The sequence below is a fragment of the Dinoponera quadriceps genome, unplaced genomic scaffold (genome assembly GCF_001313825.1).
Source record: "Dinoponera quadriceps isolate SergipeBrazil2010 unplaced genomic scaffold, ASM131382v1 scaffold1169, whole genome shotgun sequence".
Classification (NCBI taxonomy): Eukaryota; Metazoa; Arthropoda; class Insecta; order Hymenoptera; family Formicidae; genus Dinoponera; species Dinoponera quadriceps.
The window spans coordinates 16,823-34,525 of record NW_014555522.1 but is presented as its reverse complement, the minus strand read 5'-3'; the positions used below and the strand labels follow the sequence as shown (position 1 = coordinate 34,525).

The 17,703-nt window shown below is 46.2% G+C and overlaps 1 protein-coding gene across 2 annotated transcripts; it reads right to left on the bottom strand.

Moving 5' to 3' along the window:
• Positions 1-543: 543 nt before the first annotated feature.
• On the bottom strand, positions 544-17,691 carry LOC106744588 (serine/arginine repetitive matrix protein 1-like). 2 transcript variants are annotated; one of them, XM_014619501.1, is made up of 9 exons: positions 16,472-17,691; positions 13,379-13,411; positions 10,836-10,901; positions 9,017-9,267; positions 8,627-8,891; positions 8,115-8,514; positions 7,811-7,999; positions 7,061-7,167; positions 3,818-5,028 (listed from the first exon to the last, which is right to left on the bottom strand). In XM_014619501.1, exons 1-9 carry the CDS (start codon positions 16,547-16,549, stop codon positions 3,919-3,921), a joined length of 2,499 nt encoding a protein of 832 aa, XP_014474987.1. In that variant the 5' UTR covers positions 16,550-17,691; the 3' UTR covers positions 3,818-3,918. The 2 variants fall into 2 exon arrangements, with proteins under 2 accessions (XP_014474986.1, XP_014474987.1); XM_014619500.1 differs by lacking the exon at positions 7,061-7,167 and having other exon boundaries at positions 544-5,028.
• Between the last annotated feature and the right edge of the window lie 12 nt (positions 17,692-17,703).

The window sequence follows — 17,703 nt, the reverse complement described above, 5'->3', positions numbered from 1 at the left end:
GCGGGAGAGGGAGCGAGAGAGAAAGAGAGAGAGAGAGAGGTCTCTCTTCGCGTAGCCTGTTGGCACAGCCGCTTGATTAGCTCCGCCATATTTACATGTCATTAGCCGATTGTTTGTCCAAGTCGGGAACTCCGCTGCGCTCTCCCTCGCGTCAGCGCGGTTTAGTCATTTTTCAACGGGAATATCGGCCATCTCCGATTGGGCGAAGCGTTACTCCGCGCGCGCGCTGGTTTGCTCGACGCGCCGACGACGGGAGTTCGGGTTAAATGTCGCACGAGCGACATTTAAAATCGACGCTGAAGCGGCCGAGTGAGAGGAAGTTGATTGGGTGGGAATCGAGGAAAACGATCTTTCTCTCTCTCTCTCTCTACGCAACCTACGGCGCGGCGTGTTCGCACGCAATTTGCGTAACGCGCTCAACGTTACGCGAAAATCGCGCATTCGAGGAATAAAAGAGAGACGAGCGCGCTCGAGCGCTCCAACGACGACGTCTCGGTGGAGGCCGAGAGAGGCCGGAGGAAGAACGTGTGCGTGCGTGCTGTTCAAGTAGCTTTATTCCATAAAAAATACGAATTTCGATCTCAATATCGTTGCCTACATTGCAATAACAACTTTTCTCCCTTAATTGTATATACGCTAGTTAAGTGTGAACGTCGGGCGGGTGCCGGTGGTAAGGGGGATGCCGGCCGAAAGAAAGTATAATATTAAACGCGAAATAAATTAGACAAACTGACTCACTCGCGCAGCTGAATATGAGAGAAAAGTGACAGCGTATTTCGGCGTATTTCGGATGTAATACACCGTCGCAACGTTATCGCGAAGTGATCGTCTCTCTCGGTCGAACAACGCACGTTGTTCGTCTCGCTGCGGGCGAGTGGGAGACCCGCAGCGACGGAGACTCCGTCGGGCGAGAACGGAATTACGAGAATCGAATATAAAAATCGACGGGAAACCGCCCTTTGGCGTTTTCTTCGCCGAACGAAAACGAAACGCGGAAATTCTCTGAAAGCCCGTCCAGGCGGATTTGCGTAAAGCGCATGCACGTGCGAAAGGAGAAGGAGAGACTTGCGAGAGGGAAAACGAGAACGATCGCAAAGTTGAAAACAAAGGGGGCTGCGTCGCCGTCGTGTCTAAAACCGGAGATCGCTGTGTCCACGATCAAACGCGCGCACGTGTGTGTGTGTGTGTATGTGTGACCTGGACGTGCCTCGATTCGAGCGATTTCTCCGTGCACACGTGTCGCGCCACACAAATCCGGAGGATCTCATCATAACTCGAATCGCAAACTCGAGCGGGTAATAACTCTTTCGCGGGAAGCAGGACGATCGGTTTCGCTTTCGGTGTCGCGTCGCTTTACGGAACTGCGCCGGACAACAACGACGCCCTTAATGTCTACGCTTTCGATTATGGTAACGAGATTTGATTAGTCGTATTGTTCCTCCGCGGTCGGAGATCGACAACGGATGTCGGTCGTCGCGCGTTCGCAATCGGGATAGAATACGATCCCTCTCTCACTTGCCGATATATTGCTGGTTTAAAAAGTACCACTTTTACTTTACTATTAAGGCAGTATGGTAATGTGACTCGATTTACGTAGTAGTTAGGCTTCCTCCCGTGTCCGCTTTTCTCTTCTTCTTTTTCATCAACGTAACCAAGCGACGTCTCTCCGGACGAGCGCTGTGCCTTGTCCGGGCCGCAGAATCACGAGTGTCGCGATACACACGACGCCGGACGTGCGGACGTTTAAGCGGCAAACGAAACGAACTGCAGGTATGACCACGCAGAAAATAAAACATTAGCTTTACAAATCAAGAATATTCTCGCATACAAGCAAGAATACTATAGTCTTCTTAGCAGATTTTCAATCTACTAAGAATTTGATTGAATTTGTATTGATGTGCAAGTATTGCCTGAATTCAAGACCAAAAATCTCCCCAAGAATGCTGCAATATTCTTGCTTATATATATATGAGAATATATATTCTTGATTTAAGACTATTCTTATGATTTAAGACTATTTCTTTTTTGTGCAGTCGCAAAAAGGTTGCAACACCTTTCCCTCGATAAGTTTCAGAACGCATCCGGTGTCCAATAGGACAATTTGTTCTTTAACAATTCTCAGGGGATATATTTTTCCACCGGATACGAGGTACGAGTTGCGAAACTCACCGGGGAAAAGGGTGCACCGAAAAAAATTAGTCTCAAATCGAGAATAGATATTCTCATATACAAGTAAGAATATCATAATCTTCTTAGAAGACTTTTAGTCTTGATTTCATTGAATTTATATGCAAGTATCACTTGAACTCAATTCGAGACTAAAAATCTTCTAAGAAGATCATAATAATCATAATATTCTTGCTTGTACATGAGAACATCTATTCTTGATTTAAGACTAATTTTTCTCCCGTGCGGCAACCTTTTCGCGACTGACCATACATATGCCGATGAGCTCATGCACACTTATATACGCGCGAATCTTCCGTCCGAGTCGGAAGCAACGATCGGCTTCAGCGTCGTATCGCAAACAAGCATCGTGTGTCCAAAATTTACAATGAGAGTCACTTGTGATATCGCTTTTTCGGACGATTTCAACGTCAGCATACAACACAACTGTGAACGAAGAATATTAATTCTCACGGGGAAGAACATTCGCGACGCGTCTCCTTACATATGTATACAATGTTTTTTTAATACTTTTACAGGGTAGAAATGTCGCACGCGGGACTCTTTTTTTCTTTCTTTTTAGTTTTCTAATCGGAGACCGACGAAATTCCGTAACGACCGGCGACGCCGTCTTCTCCGTTACGTCGTACGTATAGGCCACGGTGCATCGGGAGGCGTGGGTGGTGATCGTGCCGCTTCTGAAAACTCACGTGCCCCCGACAACGGGGGGACAACTGTCGTTGTAAAATACCTCTAGGATACGACGCGATCTCGTATACTGATATACATAATTGCTATAGGATATTACAAGGATTGGATTCGCGCGTCGCTCAGTCCGAACGCGCACACGCGGATCTCTGAGCGGGAGTCACGATGAGCGCGCAGGTTCGACAAAGCCAACGTCAGTGTCAATGTGTAACTAGCCTAACTATATCTAACCAGTGACGGCATTGTCGTCGTCCTCGTCTTCTTCTTCGTCGTCATCCTCGTCGTCGACGACGTCGTCGTCATCACTCCCGTGCATCGCCGACACGTAACGCACCAGCTCCTCCTCTCCCGGAGAGGTGGGATTATCGTTCAGAAGCTCGCGCATCTCCTTGGAGATGTGGGAGGACGCGAGCTCGTTGACGCTGTTCATCGCTTGCTCCGGGGTGTCGCTGTGACCACTGCTGCTGCTGCCGTTGTTGCCGCTGCTGCTGTTGCTGCTGCTGCCGCCACCGCTGCTGCTGATGCTGCTCCTACTCGACGGCCTGCCGCCACTGGGTAAGTCTTGTCTCTCGGTGTCAGCCTTATCGTCAGGAACTGAGACCTCGTTAAGAAGCTCCGAAAGATTGCTTTGTGCGATACGTAGCGCCCCGTCGTCGTCGTCCCTCTGTTTGTTGTCGCGCGACGCCGATTGGAAAAATAGCGTGGACGACTTGACGTGCTCGCTGGCGATCGCCAACGACGACGCGCTCGGGGAAGGGCAGAGGGGCGACCAGTTCGCGACGGTTTTCTCGCGGGGGTCCCTCGAGACGGCGACGCCGTTCGCGGCCTCGCGACCTCGCCGCGTTCCCTCGTCGAGCGAGTCCTCGTCGGAGTTCGAGGACGACGTCAACAGTGCAGCGCCGGCACCGTCGGCACCGTCGTAGCGTCGTGCGCCCTTCCGCCGGCTCCCGACGTCCTCGCCGAGCTCCCTCTCCTCCAGCGCGACCTTGCTCTTGTGTACTAGCTCTGTTCTAAGTGGCGCTGGTATATGCGCTTCTTCCAATTTCACGTGCTCGAAGAACCTCGTGAGGGCGCGCCGCTGGAGCTGGACTGTTGCTGCTGAGCGGCCTGGCTCGCGCGACTGCTCCAGCTGCTCCAGACGGCAGAGCTGTTGCCGCAGGAGTGGGCAGTCTCGCTCGTTTGCGCCGAAACCTCGTGGCTCGCGCGCACGATCGGAGACGATATAGGGCCGGTTATTGCCTGAGAACAGTGAGTGGACGACGGCTCTTGCCGGCCTGTGCTTCCCAGCACGGCTATCGAAGCTCGCGCTCTCCTCTGCTGATCCGCCGATGGTGGGCCCTGCGATTTCAAGGTGCTCGTCGACGCTACTCTCGACGATGCAGTCGCTGTAGGATGGGAATAGAGTTTCTGTAGCGGGTCGGCCGGCTGACTGCTGACTGACGCAGAGTTTATTGCGCGAGAGCTTGGCCCAGGGCTTCCTGCCGTTGTGGGTCGCTCGCTCCAGCTGATAGTCGCCCGGGCTGACGGGGAGAAGCCCTTCCGAGCTGATAATGCGGTGGAGTGCTGGGATTGCGCGGGCGGTCTTCCTCTTACGGTTGTTACGGCCGAAGAGCAGGGAGTGGGCGACGACGATGCCGGCCTCGAGGGAAGAGCTGCAGCCGGACGTGGCCGGCAATTGATAGTTGACAACTGCAGAATGGCTTTGGTCGTCGGTTTGATCGCCAGTAGGCTGATCGGCCCTTCTACTTGGCTCGGTGATTTTTTTGACGATGAGGTATGATTGGTGCTTTTCAGGCTGGGCGTCTGGCAGCTGGTAGGAGTAGGACACTTGTTCCTCGGCTTGGACGTAGGTAACGCCCGATCGCTGAGGCTGGCTGAGAACGACGGGGTTACGTGCTGCGACGACGTCTTGTCGTTGCTCGTTATCGGTGGCTGAGCTAAGCTTCCTGTCCTCGGATTGCTCGACGTCCGAGCTGTTGTCGGAGGTGATTGGGATAAGGAAGGTCGAGGCGGGGAGCTGATTGATGCCGAGGGTGGAGGAGAGGACTCGCTTTTTCTCACTTGCATCAGCTTTATGAAGTCCACCAGACGCTTTATAGATCTCTGAGTCTTCTCTTGCTTTCCCAATAGCTCCTGACGCAAGCGTTGTTGCAACTATTGAAAAGATAAAAGAAGATCAACGTTCAGTACTTGTTCGTGAAGAGAGGCGATGAAAATAGGAGGGGAAATAAGAGTCGCGCGTGATTTTTCATCTCAGATTAACTTGGCGGAACGCGAGAGAGATGCTGTGCTCGACTTTCAGTCTAGTCATTCTCATTCGATATTTTCGTTGTTCATATTATGCATGGTCATGTAAATTTAATCTTTACACTCCAACGACGCCATCTAACATTTCTTACAAAATCCGTGAAACTCGGTGGCGACGCCTTTCGGATTTTAAATCTAACGCCAGCTCTAGTTTCCTTTTTTCTTGCAAAAAAAGAAGAAAAACTAGCTTCTCTTTCTCTTGGGAGAATATTACCGATAAACATGCGTCGAGCTGTATGGCTAGTTTACTGAACGGCTAGTTTATTAGGGACGTTTATTTAGCAATTTAGGGCTGTCTTAAAAACGATTGCAATTCTTTGAGATATAGAGTTCAATTATCATTCAGTTTATATTTCCGTTTTTATGTATATAAACTGGGTTCGGTTTTGCAAATCGGAGATATCAGTTTACTCTGGGAAAGTCGTTTCATTCGCTAGATATTAGATATTATCATAAGATAATCTTAACACATTGACAGCCGGTCCCGCGAAAACGCGGATTTCTGAGTCTGTTGCTTGAGTAGCTGCGACAGTAAAAAGAAGCGAGAGTAACTTTATGTGTGCTGAATGCTTAGTACCTTTACATCTTGGACAACGTTTCGAGAAATACCACACTTGCCTTAAATATTAAAACTTTTGTTTTCTGTTTACGTTATATATATGTAATAATCCACCATGAAATGAGAAACTGTATTTTTTTTAAATTATAAATTAAAAATTTCAATTTTGTTTATATTTTTAATTACCGTTAAATTGTATGTGACAAATATGAAAATAAAATGTACTATTTTACGAAAATACATAATGTTTTAAATATTTTTTTTGGCTATTCAGTGATCAGAAACAAGCGAATAAGGCCGGCGCTCAAGCTTTAAATGTCTGTTAGGTCGTCGGCTGTCAATGTGTTAAGAGCAAACCGATGGTCTCCGATTTGCACGTAAAATCGAACGCAGTTATATTTACACGGAATATATTCCTAACAAATCAGCTGCTCAGCGTTACTTGCACAAAGATCATACTTTCAATGAATGAAAAATGGGCTACTTCCAAAAGTACGAGCAGATATTAGTATGTGCATACGATAATCAAAACTGTTTTTCGAGTTACGGTAATAACTTACGAACGTAAATTAAAATTAAATAAAAATACTTTTTTTGAAAAAACAAAGGACAATGAAAGGTATATATATATTGATCTAATTTTGCGTTTTCCTTCGTGACAACGAAAGAAAACAAAGCGAAAATTTTATCTCAGTACAGACATTACTCGACTTACAATATGAGTCTCGGTTTGCCATTCATAAATTGAACTATATATAAATTAAATTCGCACGCAGGGTCTCTTTGATTCGGCTCGAGTTTCATTCTGTAGAATGCGCGGATCAAACTGCGTACGCGCGCATGATCAATAGTATTATTCGCGTCTCTGAATCGCAAGAAGAGTAGTCTCTAATCATGCAATCTATATTTTTACGAATACAATAAAGAAACAACATTGATAGGTCAGCAATAGGATAAATCCAAATTCATAAAAAAAACACAGTTAAACTTATATAAATATACAATGATAATAAAACATAATAATAATAAAATTAGCTTATTGAAAGACTGGTCAACCTTGTGAAATATTTCCTTTTCATATCACAGTTTTATACTTTGGCTTATTTTGCAATAAGCGAGAGATTGACCCATCTCTGTTCATTTTCCACATTTTGCATTTACAAATAACGGAAGGGTGTAAATAAAAACGCAGAAATCTTGCAGGTATCATGTGAAACGAAATCAAAGGAAGTTTGCAATTTACAATTCGATCAACTGAGGAGCATTCCAAAAACGAAAGTAAACTTTGTAATTTGTCTCTACGCAGGCCACAGGACGAACCTGGAGTGACTGGCCGAGTAGTTGTGAGCGTTTTTCCAACTCGTAGACCTGCAATCTCAGATCCGAGTTTCGCTCGCGCAGCTCATATCTTTCTCTCTCTTTCTCCTCTGCAAGATATTTCGCGTTCAATACACAGGTTGTTTTTTTGTGTCCTATCGTGGACGATCGACCAAAAAGTTCTCCCTAATTGTAATTTCTTCGGCCGTATTTTCGAGAAGCCGGTTTCACACGCGGACACTTCTTCCGGCATGCTGCTCTCTCGCTTATTCAGTGTGCGTGCTTACGCTCAATTAAGTCTGCGGCAACGCTGCGATACCTCGTTGTATGTTAAATCTAGAAGTTATGGTCTTATGTTATACAAATCCTTCTTCCCACATTTACAATAACAGTACCTGTACTGCCTTTTACCGGTACAATGACTTGTGACTTTATCACGATTAAGTTTTCATATTGCATTGACCTCGACATTACTCTATGTTCAATCATAGGTATCGAGAATTTGCCAAATTACAGCAACAAAAAGTCTCAGATTGCTGCCGCGACGTCGAATTAACACGTCTACTCCACAACCGTAACGTCAAATTAAATTAACGTCTACGGAATCAAGAACTTTTTTGTCAATCACACGCTTTGCCTCCTTGGAGGAAGATTTCCTCTTGCTAGCAGAGGAAGATTTCCTCTTACGATTAGAGACAGATCTCCTCTTATGGTTAGAGGAAGATTTCCTTTTACGAACAGAGGACGATTTACCGAGCTTGTCACCTTCGAGCGGTTTCTCCCCATCCATCCGCTCCCCACCCTCAGCTTCCTCTTCCTTTTGCACATTCTTCTTTAATTCCATTACCATTGTACATTTTGGACACGTGTTGGGTGGAGCCGGCATGGTATGGCAAGTGACGTGATAGCTCCATGAGCAAATCTCGCATACTGTTAACGGACCTGCAAGAAATAACGAATTTTTATCACAATCGTTCGTGGTACATTTCTTTTCTTTCTTGTACATTAATTATTAAGGCGATGAAGTGCCCAAGACTGATCAAATACTTGCACTGACCTGGAGTTTTGTTCCTACAAGAGAGACATACAGGAGATAAGACGGAGTCATTATCGATTCTTTCGATGGTTAAGCTAGACGGCAATGCCGGCAAGTGGACAGTCTTGCCGCCTATCTGAACGGTTTTGGCACTGGTCACGGATGACTGCGTCTGCTTGTCGTCGACTTTGTTCTTGCTCGCGAATACTTTGCTATCCGCGTTTCTGAGAATATTCGGCCTAGTACTGGACTTTTGAACCGGGATCAGCGACTTCGTGTTCGCGCGAGCTTGTAGCGAGGTAGATTTGGTTGCTTGAGCTTTGCTAGATGGCGGCGGCGACGGGCCGTTCATACGGGCAGTCGTCTGCCGGGTGTGAGGCGCATTTCCGGATTGCAAGTAGGAGACCCTTTTCTGCCGCTTCTGAAAACGAGCGTTCAAATGCCGACGTCAACTTGTACCGACAAAATACTCACGCATTAAGCAGAAACGTTAGTATATATAGGTGTGTATATATATATATGTGTGTACTTACAGCCGGTTGTTCCATCATGGAATACACGAACTGTGGATTCGCCGTGCTGCGACGCTTCCTCTCCGCTTTCTTGTTCTGGAGTTCTAAAGCTTCCTGCGTGGTCATAAGTTCAAGATAAGACAGGAGTATTTTCTTAAGCTTCTCCTTCACCTTCTCCTCATTTTCCTCCTCCATCTCATCTTGTTTCTTGTTCGAATTTTCGTCCATTGGCACCTCGACGATGTCATCTTCACCGGAGACAGTTACCACCAAGTTAGGGCTTCGTCTGTAAAGAGAAAAATTGAGAAGGGATTCCAACGTCTCCGTTGAACATTAGTCGAGATCAGGTTGGAAGAAAATTTCCCTCTCGTTCGATATTGCGTACTGCGTGTTCATTCAAGGCACACTTACTTTGTACAATTGTTATGTTGCAACGGTGATGGAACATCGCCGTTCGCAACGACCTCCTCGTAGTCCTCCTTCGAAGGTTTCGTCTCGAAACCGTTGGCGACCGTTTCATGTTTCGTCTCGTTGTTATTCGTGATATGATTGTTGTTGTTCAAACCCCAGAGAGATGGAAACTTTATGGAAACTTTCGACCCGTTCGCGTTGTCCGCCGCATCGTTCTGCACCGTTTTGCGCAGACGCTCCACGATCTGCTTCTGCGTATTAGAAACCGGGGAGGACGTGTATATAAACGCGCACCGTGGAGTTTAGCTATCGGCAATTTCTAAAAAAAATCTCTCTCGGAAGAGAGCAGCCCCACGAGCGGTAAAGTAGGTAGACCCGACGCGCCCGAGCGAAGCGGCAATGCGTTCATCGTCACGCTCGTGCGTTCGGACGATGTCGCGTCGGTGGGAACTTTCATCCGTGCGATTTTCAGAAAACACACAATAAAGCATTCGCGTGCATGATGACGTAACGAGATCTTGGACGTTACGCGCGGTTACGCGGTCGATGTTGCGAAACGGGCGCGGCGTTTATTCTAAGTTTAAAGCTTCATTTCTGCAGAACGCGGGCAAGCTCGTGCTACTTTCGAAATAAGAGAGAGAGAGAGGAGGAGAGTTGGATGATTGTTTAGGAAAAAACAAGCTGAATGATGATTAAACGGACGGAGCTCGCGTTAAACGCCTCGAACGACAGGTCAGAGTCGCCGAATAAAGACGCAAACGAGCGAAAAAGATGCGGAGATTTCGTAAAGAGCCGAAAACGTTTCCGCAGGACATTTTATTGATTTTGAGCCCCTCCGTCTCTGCCTGCCGGCTTCTCCTTCGCTCCAAGTTGCTCTCGCTCCTTCTTTCTGAATTGTCGCCTCCCAACCTCCCTCATCTGCTCAACCCCGCGCTCCCACTAGCTCCCCCCTTCCTCCCCGTCCCGGAGCACGGTCGCGCATCACGCTTTCCCGCTCTCGCAGCCTCTACCGTATTATCTGTCTGTCCCCGTTCGTCGTGTTCCCCGAGTATTTATCTCGCCTGTTATCAACGGTGTCGCGATCGAAGGAGAAAGAACGCGCCGTTGAAAAGGGAGGCGCGCGTTGCAAGGTACAAATATAACCTGCGAGCGCGGCGAGAGCGATAAACAGCGGACAGCGCGTCCGTTTAATCCGCCGCGATAATAAGGGAGATTTCCACCGATCGCGGCGCGTCTCGGCCACCGCGAGTTTTCACAGTTGCGACTCGCACCCTCTCGCCCGTCATTGGGATTTCTTGCGGTGCCCGCGCGGCGTGTTACAGCGCGCGCGCTCCGTCGTCGTGACCGACGATAATCGATATATTTCGTTGCTGCGTTTCTGCCACGCAAGCGATATATACCGGTAATTGCGGCGCGATAAGAGTCGTGCCTTGTAAAAGTTGAGCAAGGCGAAGTTTTTGTAATAGGCGACGCCTGTATTAATAACAACCTTGATCGATAGTATTGTACTTTATGCAAAGTTAAGGATTTTTTTCCCCGAGCAGAACGCTTCGCGACTGATATTGGAAAAAACAAGACGGAGCGAGGAAAAAATTGCTTCCCTCCTCCCCCTCCTGCTCTCGCTCTCTCTCTCTCTCTCTCTCTCTCTTTCTGACTTCCGTATTAGCGCGATCTCACAATCGATATGTAGGAAGATCGCTCGCGGCATTGCCGAGACTTGGCGCAGTGAGAACTTGAGAAAACACGACACATCACGATACATCACAAGCGAGCGACACGCAACGAGCTCAACGTCGAAGGAAACCTATTGTCCGCTTACCTGGATTTTCCCCAAGGAAAGAATATGCAACTGAATCTGCTCCTTCTGCTTGCGAATGTCGGAGTTCTGTAACGAAGCGCATCGCACGATTACGTTATTGCTTGAATGGATGCAAATAAAGACTCGATAATATTACTAGAATTGGGATTATCGGAATTAGAATTATTACGCACAGAAAAAGATTAATATCATGATTCAACACCCATATTCTCTTGTATTCGGAGTGAATTTCATCTAACATTAGAACCTAAAATATTTCTGTTATTCTTGATGACACGCGAAAATGTCTAAGGAAGAAGTTATTTGCCTCGAAGAGGCAGGTATTGCTATAAGTAATTTTTTTTTAAGATTATGATTGTGATTTTCGAGATTTTCGAGGTCATCAGCAATTTGTTTAAATGAGACATATTTTTATTATTATACTACTGCAGCTGACAAAAAGGCAAATTCAACAATATATGATATGTTGACCTTGTGAGATTCGAGATTATGACTTTCTGAAATGTTATTATTATAAAATCGTAATGTATAGTATAGAAACGATATACGTTTCACTCACAAACAACTTGATTTTATTTCAGAATGTGTTCGAAATGGTGACCTCTGACATCTAAATATTTTTCAGTATCTCAAAGAATATTGTATGTTATTTAAAATGTCGCCGTTGTTTTCACATATTACCATAACGCATATCTTCAGCAGTTGTTGGTCTATTAGCAACGTATCATACATGATTGAATTTGTCTTTTTATTAGCTACAATATTGTTATAATAAAAACATATTGTCTCATTAAAAAAATGGTCTTGAAATCTCAAAAATCATGATCTTAAAAAAAAAATGTTTAGTTATAATAACATTTGTCTCTTCGGAACAAGTAAGTTCTTCCTTAGACATTTTTTCATATCGTCAATAATAACATACGTTTCATAATAATAAAAGATAATTCAAGTTGTAACGTTAGGTGACTCACACTATAAAAAGCAAGAATACATAATTTTATATGAAGATGAAATTTGCTCTCTCTGAAGAAATCCTATATTTCCACTAAAAATATTGTTCATGTTATTTAAAAATAATTTTCATAAATTGAGAGAAAGAAATATTAGATAAAAGGATATCTTCAAACTAAGAATTGCATCACTTTGAAAAGATATCGTTCTTTCTATATATCTAATATTGTTTCTTTTCAATTCATAAAATGATTTTTTAATAATAAGAATATGATATTTCTCGTAAAACTATATAGAATTTCTTCATGTAAGAATAAGTTCTTGTCTTCATATAAAATAATATCTGGTAAATATTAATTATTAGTAACATAACATCAATGTTATAATTTCCCACTTAACAATATAACTATTACATAACACTCGCATTATATTGCATTTACATTGTTAGGTAGGACATTTTATAATATTGACGTTATGTGACTATTAGTCGGTATATTCTTGCTCATATAAGAGAATATTAATTTCTCTTTCGATGTAGAACTAGCACTTTTGTATCGCGTCATACCTTCGTGAAAGATCTACGTGTGTAACATGGTCGCCTGCAGTAATTATCGCGCGGATAACATTGTTGCAAATGTTGCAATGCTTGCGCACATATCTGATAGCGTTATCGGTAAATACAAAGGACGAATATTCTAATTATAAATCCAACTAATAGTCGGCAATCTCGTGTATCGGAGATTATGCGTCGAATATTATTATATTTCGTGGCATCGATTTGACGGAATTTTATATATCGATCTCTCGAATACCGCGATCAATTGAGAGTTTACGTAAACAGCCCGGGCAGAGGGAAGTTTCTTTTAATATGCGTATCCAGCACTAGTTGGCACGAGACGGAACGTCTGGCCGAAGTTTGTTGTACGACGGGGCTCAACGGAATTTCAAAAGCACACGTCGCGCGAGACTCCCGCGAGGTCTTCTCGCTGTATCGATTGTTCTATGAATCTCTCGCGCATCGTGATTCGGAACAGAGAGTCGCAAGCTCGCACGGTTCGCGTTACACTTTTTCACCGTAAAATGCACTACTCGGCGTGTCTTTTCGCGTGTATGTCTTATCACGTGAATATTAATACACACAGTAAAAACATTTTGTCCCTGTGTTATAATCGATCTTTGTTACAATTTTATGTTAAATTTCTGACATACTTGTATATTAACTTAATATATTGCTGTTATCTCTCTCGATATCTTTTGTGCTGAGTCGATATTCAAAATACGTAAGTGTTAAAATAACGCATTTTATATTTCGGTGTCGGTTAACATATTTATTGTTGTTAATTTTGATAAACTTTTGTTAAATTTTTACATAATATTTGCATTAATTTTCAACATATTCACCTTGCGTTAAGTTAATCCAGAAATTTTGGCCGTTTGAATTATGTGAAATGCGTTAAATTTAACACAAAGTTCTTTTACCATGTAAAATTAATTTAGAATGTTAATATATAGAGAGTTAATATATTAATATAACAATATTAATATAATATTTATATACAGAGGGAATGGAATTTTTTTCACGGGATACTTACATTCGGATCTTCTTTCAGCATCCCCATGCACTTCTGTAAATCAAGCAGAAACAGTAACGATTAATATCGACATACATATAGAGTGTAGCGTAATGCGGGATTGAGGGAACGGGGTGGGGTGGGAGGGGGCTGAGCAATTCAGCGATATATCCGCGAGGATGGCCAGGCGTATCTGACCGATTGAAGCACGATGCGCCACTACGCCCATTACCACGGTCTCAACCCCGTTAATAACGCCGTTAATTGACAAAGACGCGCATTCAAATTTCACGCGCAACGTTCTCGTCAACTTATCGCAATTCGCCCGCTTTTCACGCTCTCCGCGGCGGTGCGGGGACGCAATCGCGGATGGAACGCGATCCGTGTATTCAGCGCTAATGCGCATTCGCGGCGGATATTACTCGCGGTTAATTACGTCTGATGTTAACTGCGCCGAAATTTCGCGACAAATGCGACTTTGGCAAAACTGCGGTCGCGTTTTCATATAAAGAGCAAAAAATACGGAAATAGTCACGAAATTTCCAATTTATATTGTTCGCGCGCGCGAAAACCAGGTGTGATTCTTTTTCCTCGCTCTTTCTCTCTCTCTCTCTCTCTCTCTCTGTCTTTTTCTTTTCTACTTCTTCCTTTTTTTTGTACACGACTTAACTATCGACACGTGCAATTTGTCAGTGCTGTAAGCGGTCGGACGGCGGGACTCGTTTCACTGGCGATCCTCGGCGAATGGAGAATTAATCAAAACTCGCGAGCGAGGTAGCCGACATGCGCGCCAAAGTGGAAGAGAACGACCTCGTCAACATTTTCGCAGTAAAAGTAAATCAAGCGCGACTCGGCGACATCGGGGGAGCTTCGGCGCAAGTATCGACTGCACCTGTCCCCCACCCAGCGAAATAAGCGAACTTTGATTACATAAATCGCGCTCAACCGATTACGAAACCGTGACGACCATTGTTTCCCGTCGATGCATTCCGATGCATCGGGACTACGATTTCGTCGCGATGGCGATTCAGAATAGAGGAACAGATAAATAAGCGGATGAGCGGCGGGGAAGAGCCGACGTGTCGCTTATCGATACTCCCTCCGTCCTAATTCTTCCGATATAGACAGCCGTCTCTGGCTTGAAGGCGATAGGCGCGCCTGCATAACATGAGAAACTTCGTCGCGCGACCTCGTGGGAAAGGATTAAAAGCGTTCCGGGTAATTCAGAAAGTATCGATTGTCCGTCGAGGACGTCGCTCGTGCGAATTTGAGACGGCCGTTTAATTGAATGCGCAAACTTCGGGGCGCTCTGTCGTGCTTAATAAGCGCGATTAATAAGAGTTAATTTTCTGAAATTTCGCCCGCTGAAACAGCGCCGGTGGCATTGTGACCGATACGCTTGTAATCCTGTCGGGCGTCATCTTCGCGCGAGGCGACTTTCTCGGAACTGTAATACATATTAATAATAATAATAATAGTAATGAGAGAAAGATGCAAGATTGCAACTGCAAAGTGTAATTTTGGAAGCTCGGTAAAGTGATTTTCACGGATGTGTTTTGTTTGAAAGACAAGGAATTGTCCAGGTACATGGTTGCGTGGAATTGACAGGTTTGTTTCGTGGGAATTTTGGGACAGATAGCAAATATGAGGAGAATTACCCATTGTACTTTCCAAAACTAATAGAAAAACATGATAAATGGTTAAGGGACTCTAATAGAAAAACATGATAAATGGTCAAGGGACTCAATTATATTGTTGTCATATCTGCGCAGGCATGCAAGTTGTTGCGAGATTTTTGCTTCGAGAAAGCCGTAGGACATGAATAGTGAGAACAATTGTTAAGCTTTCTAAAAACTTACGAAAAAGGGATGAATCTGGCCGTTAGCGGATTGTTAGCAGATAAAATGCCTGTCCCTGTGCGTAATTCTGTCACTATGTCAATTCGTCGTCACATTCAAATTCCAACGAATTTTTTTCTTTTCCAGAACTTATGTAGACCATTAGGAAACCATTAGCAAATAAAGAAAGGGACAAGTCCCTGTGCATAACTGTCGTTATACTAATTGCTTCATCGCTTCATCCAAATTCCAAGATCAATTCTGGTAGATAAAACTGGTAGTTTTCATGTTTTTCTCGCCTGTCCTAAAACTTCCTCGAGAAGAAGTCTCGCATTTTTCAGCAAGCACATGGGAACTATATTAAAAAACTGAAGCAATTAACAAGACCGTCATTCTTGTATCTGTGCCGGTGGAAGATCGACAAAGGGACCCGAGACTTTCGACGTATCGCTTTTGTCGGATAAGCGGAACGATCAACAAGTTTTCGGTGGCGAGTCGCCGTTGGCGATTTCATCCGCTTGCAAAACTCAAACTGTTAACTCGATTCACGGCGCAACGGGCGACGAATTTCTCTAGACTCGAAATGGTTCTAAACGAACGAAAGCTACGCGTACGACAGAAAGAAAGAGACGGACGGATAGACGGAGAAGAGAGTTTGATAAGCTTGGGAGAGGGCGAAGGGGGGTAGAGGGGGCGGTCAGAGCGAGCGAGTGAGAGAGAAAGAGGGCGGATGAAAATTGCGAAGAAAGAAAGAAAGAAAGAAAAAGATACAAGGACGCACTCGATCGGAAATGAAACTTTCGACTCGCTTTTCGCGTCGATTTTCATACGACGACTTTCGTCGTCGTTGTCACGTAAGACCCAGAGCACCGTGCTCGCGCGAGCAGACGACCGCGGGCGCGCTTAAATTATCCACAGAAGACGCTAGCGGATCTATCGTTCGAGTTATCTCGAGTAATCGATCTATCGCAACGGACGGTCGGACAGATAGACGGACGGACGGACAAGGGCCGGCCCTGCGCGAGAGGGCATGAAAAGTTGTCGGTGAATAGAAACGAGAGAGAACTTTCGCAACGAGCCGGGGAATGTGCTCGCGCGTACTTTAAGCGTCTTTTGTCGCCTCTTAACCCCACATCAGGGCCCGTCTTGATCGCTATCGACACACGCGTGCATATATACGTACACACATAGCGTCTCTCGCTCTCACGCGCCTTCGCTCGCTCTCTCTCTCTCTCTCTCTTTCTCCACCTTCTTTCTCCCTCTCTTTCTCTCTCACCTGATGCTCTAATATCGCTTTCCCCAGTTTGTTTTGCGTGGAGTTGATTTCCTCCTGCATGGCCTTCGGGATCTCCATCCTCTCTACGCGGCAGGTGGTTCTTCTTCGCCCACGACCTGGTCCTCGAGAATCACAGCAGCAGCAACTGTGGCGGCGGCGGCAACCTCGCTCTCTCTCTCTCTCTCGCTCTCTTCGCTCTGTGTTATCCCGATACGTCAGGCGGGAGCGAACGAGGACGCGACACAACTAGACGGCGAGAGAGTTCACACGCTCGCGTTGCGAATCCGTTCGCGGACCAACTCCGGCAACGAGCGCGACGAGCGGCGACGACGGTGGCGGCGACGCGTCCTGGATTGTCCGTTTCGCGAATTGCTTCGCGTCCGTCGAAAGTTGGGCCGCTCGCGCACGTCGGTCCGCTTCGAACTTCGGTCGCTTCCTCTCTGCGAGCCGAGCGACGATGCGCTTCGTTTCGAACGCGCCACGAGTATCGCCCTCTCTCTCGCTCTTTATCGTCACCTTCCCTTGCCCCTCCGTCCTTCCCCCCACCACCACGTCCAGCGCCGTCCCTACCTTCGTGCTGTTTCTCTTTCTCTCTCTCTGTCGCGCGCGCACGGCTCGCCCAAGTACGAATCAACGGGCCCCGAAGAAGAGAACTCGTCTTATGCGGCGGCGCACGTACTGCGTGCGCGTACGTGAACGCGAACTTTACGCACGCATGCACGCACGGCTCTTTTCACTTCCCGCTTGCGGACTACGCGCGGTGTGGTCGCGCACCGGAGCGGGCCTCTCGCTCGCTCTCGTCGTCGTTGTTGTCGTCGACGTCGGCGACGCGAGCGTCTCTATGTTACCGTCGTCGGCGCGTTGCGCTGACCCTCGGCTCGAGTGCGCACGGCCGCGCCAAACTGATCGCTCGCACTCGTCTTCCTTGCCCTTTGCCCCGCTGCTCTCTCCTGCCAACGAACCGGCGCCCTTCGGCGAGTTTTCGCGGAGACGACGGCGGGATTTCGCGCCAAGCGTACGCGAGATTCGGTTCGTTTCGGTTCACCTCGCGCCTCAACGGAGATCCCGCGATCTCCCTCCCACCCTCCAACCCACCACGCACTTACGACGGGCGCGTATCGTCCAGCCGGTCTTCCCTTGCGCGACGAGGGGAGAGTTTCCCCTAGGCGGGTTTTCGAGGCGATAAGAAATGTCGGCAGCACTGCGGAACGGCAGCGCCGCTGCTCTTCAAG

Excerpts from the sequence above, each read along its gene's own strand:
- LOC106744588 (XM_014619500.1), bottom strand. The coding sequence starts at position 16,549 with ATGGAGATCCCGAAGGCCATGCAGGAGGAAATCAACTCCACGCAAAAC. Across the intron at positions 13,412-16,471 it reads AAGCGATATTAGAGCATCAG|AAGTGCATGGGGATGCTGAA; the intron begins GTGAGAGAGAAA and ends CTTGATTTACAG. Across the intron at positions 5,029-7,810 it reads GCTCGAAGGTGACAAGCTCG|TTGCAACAACGCTTGCGTCA; the intron begins GTAAATCGTCCT and ends TCTTTTCAATAG.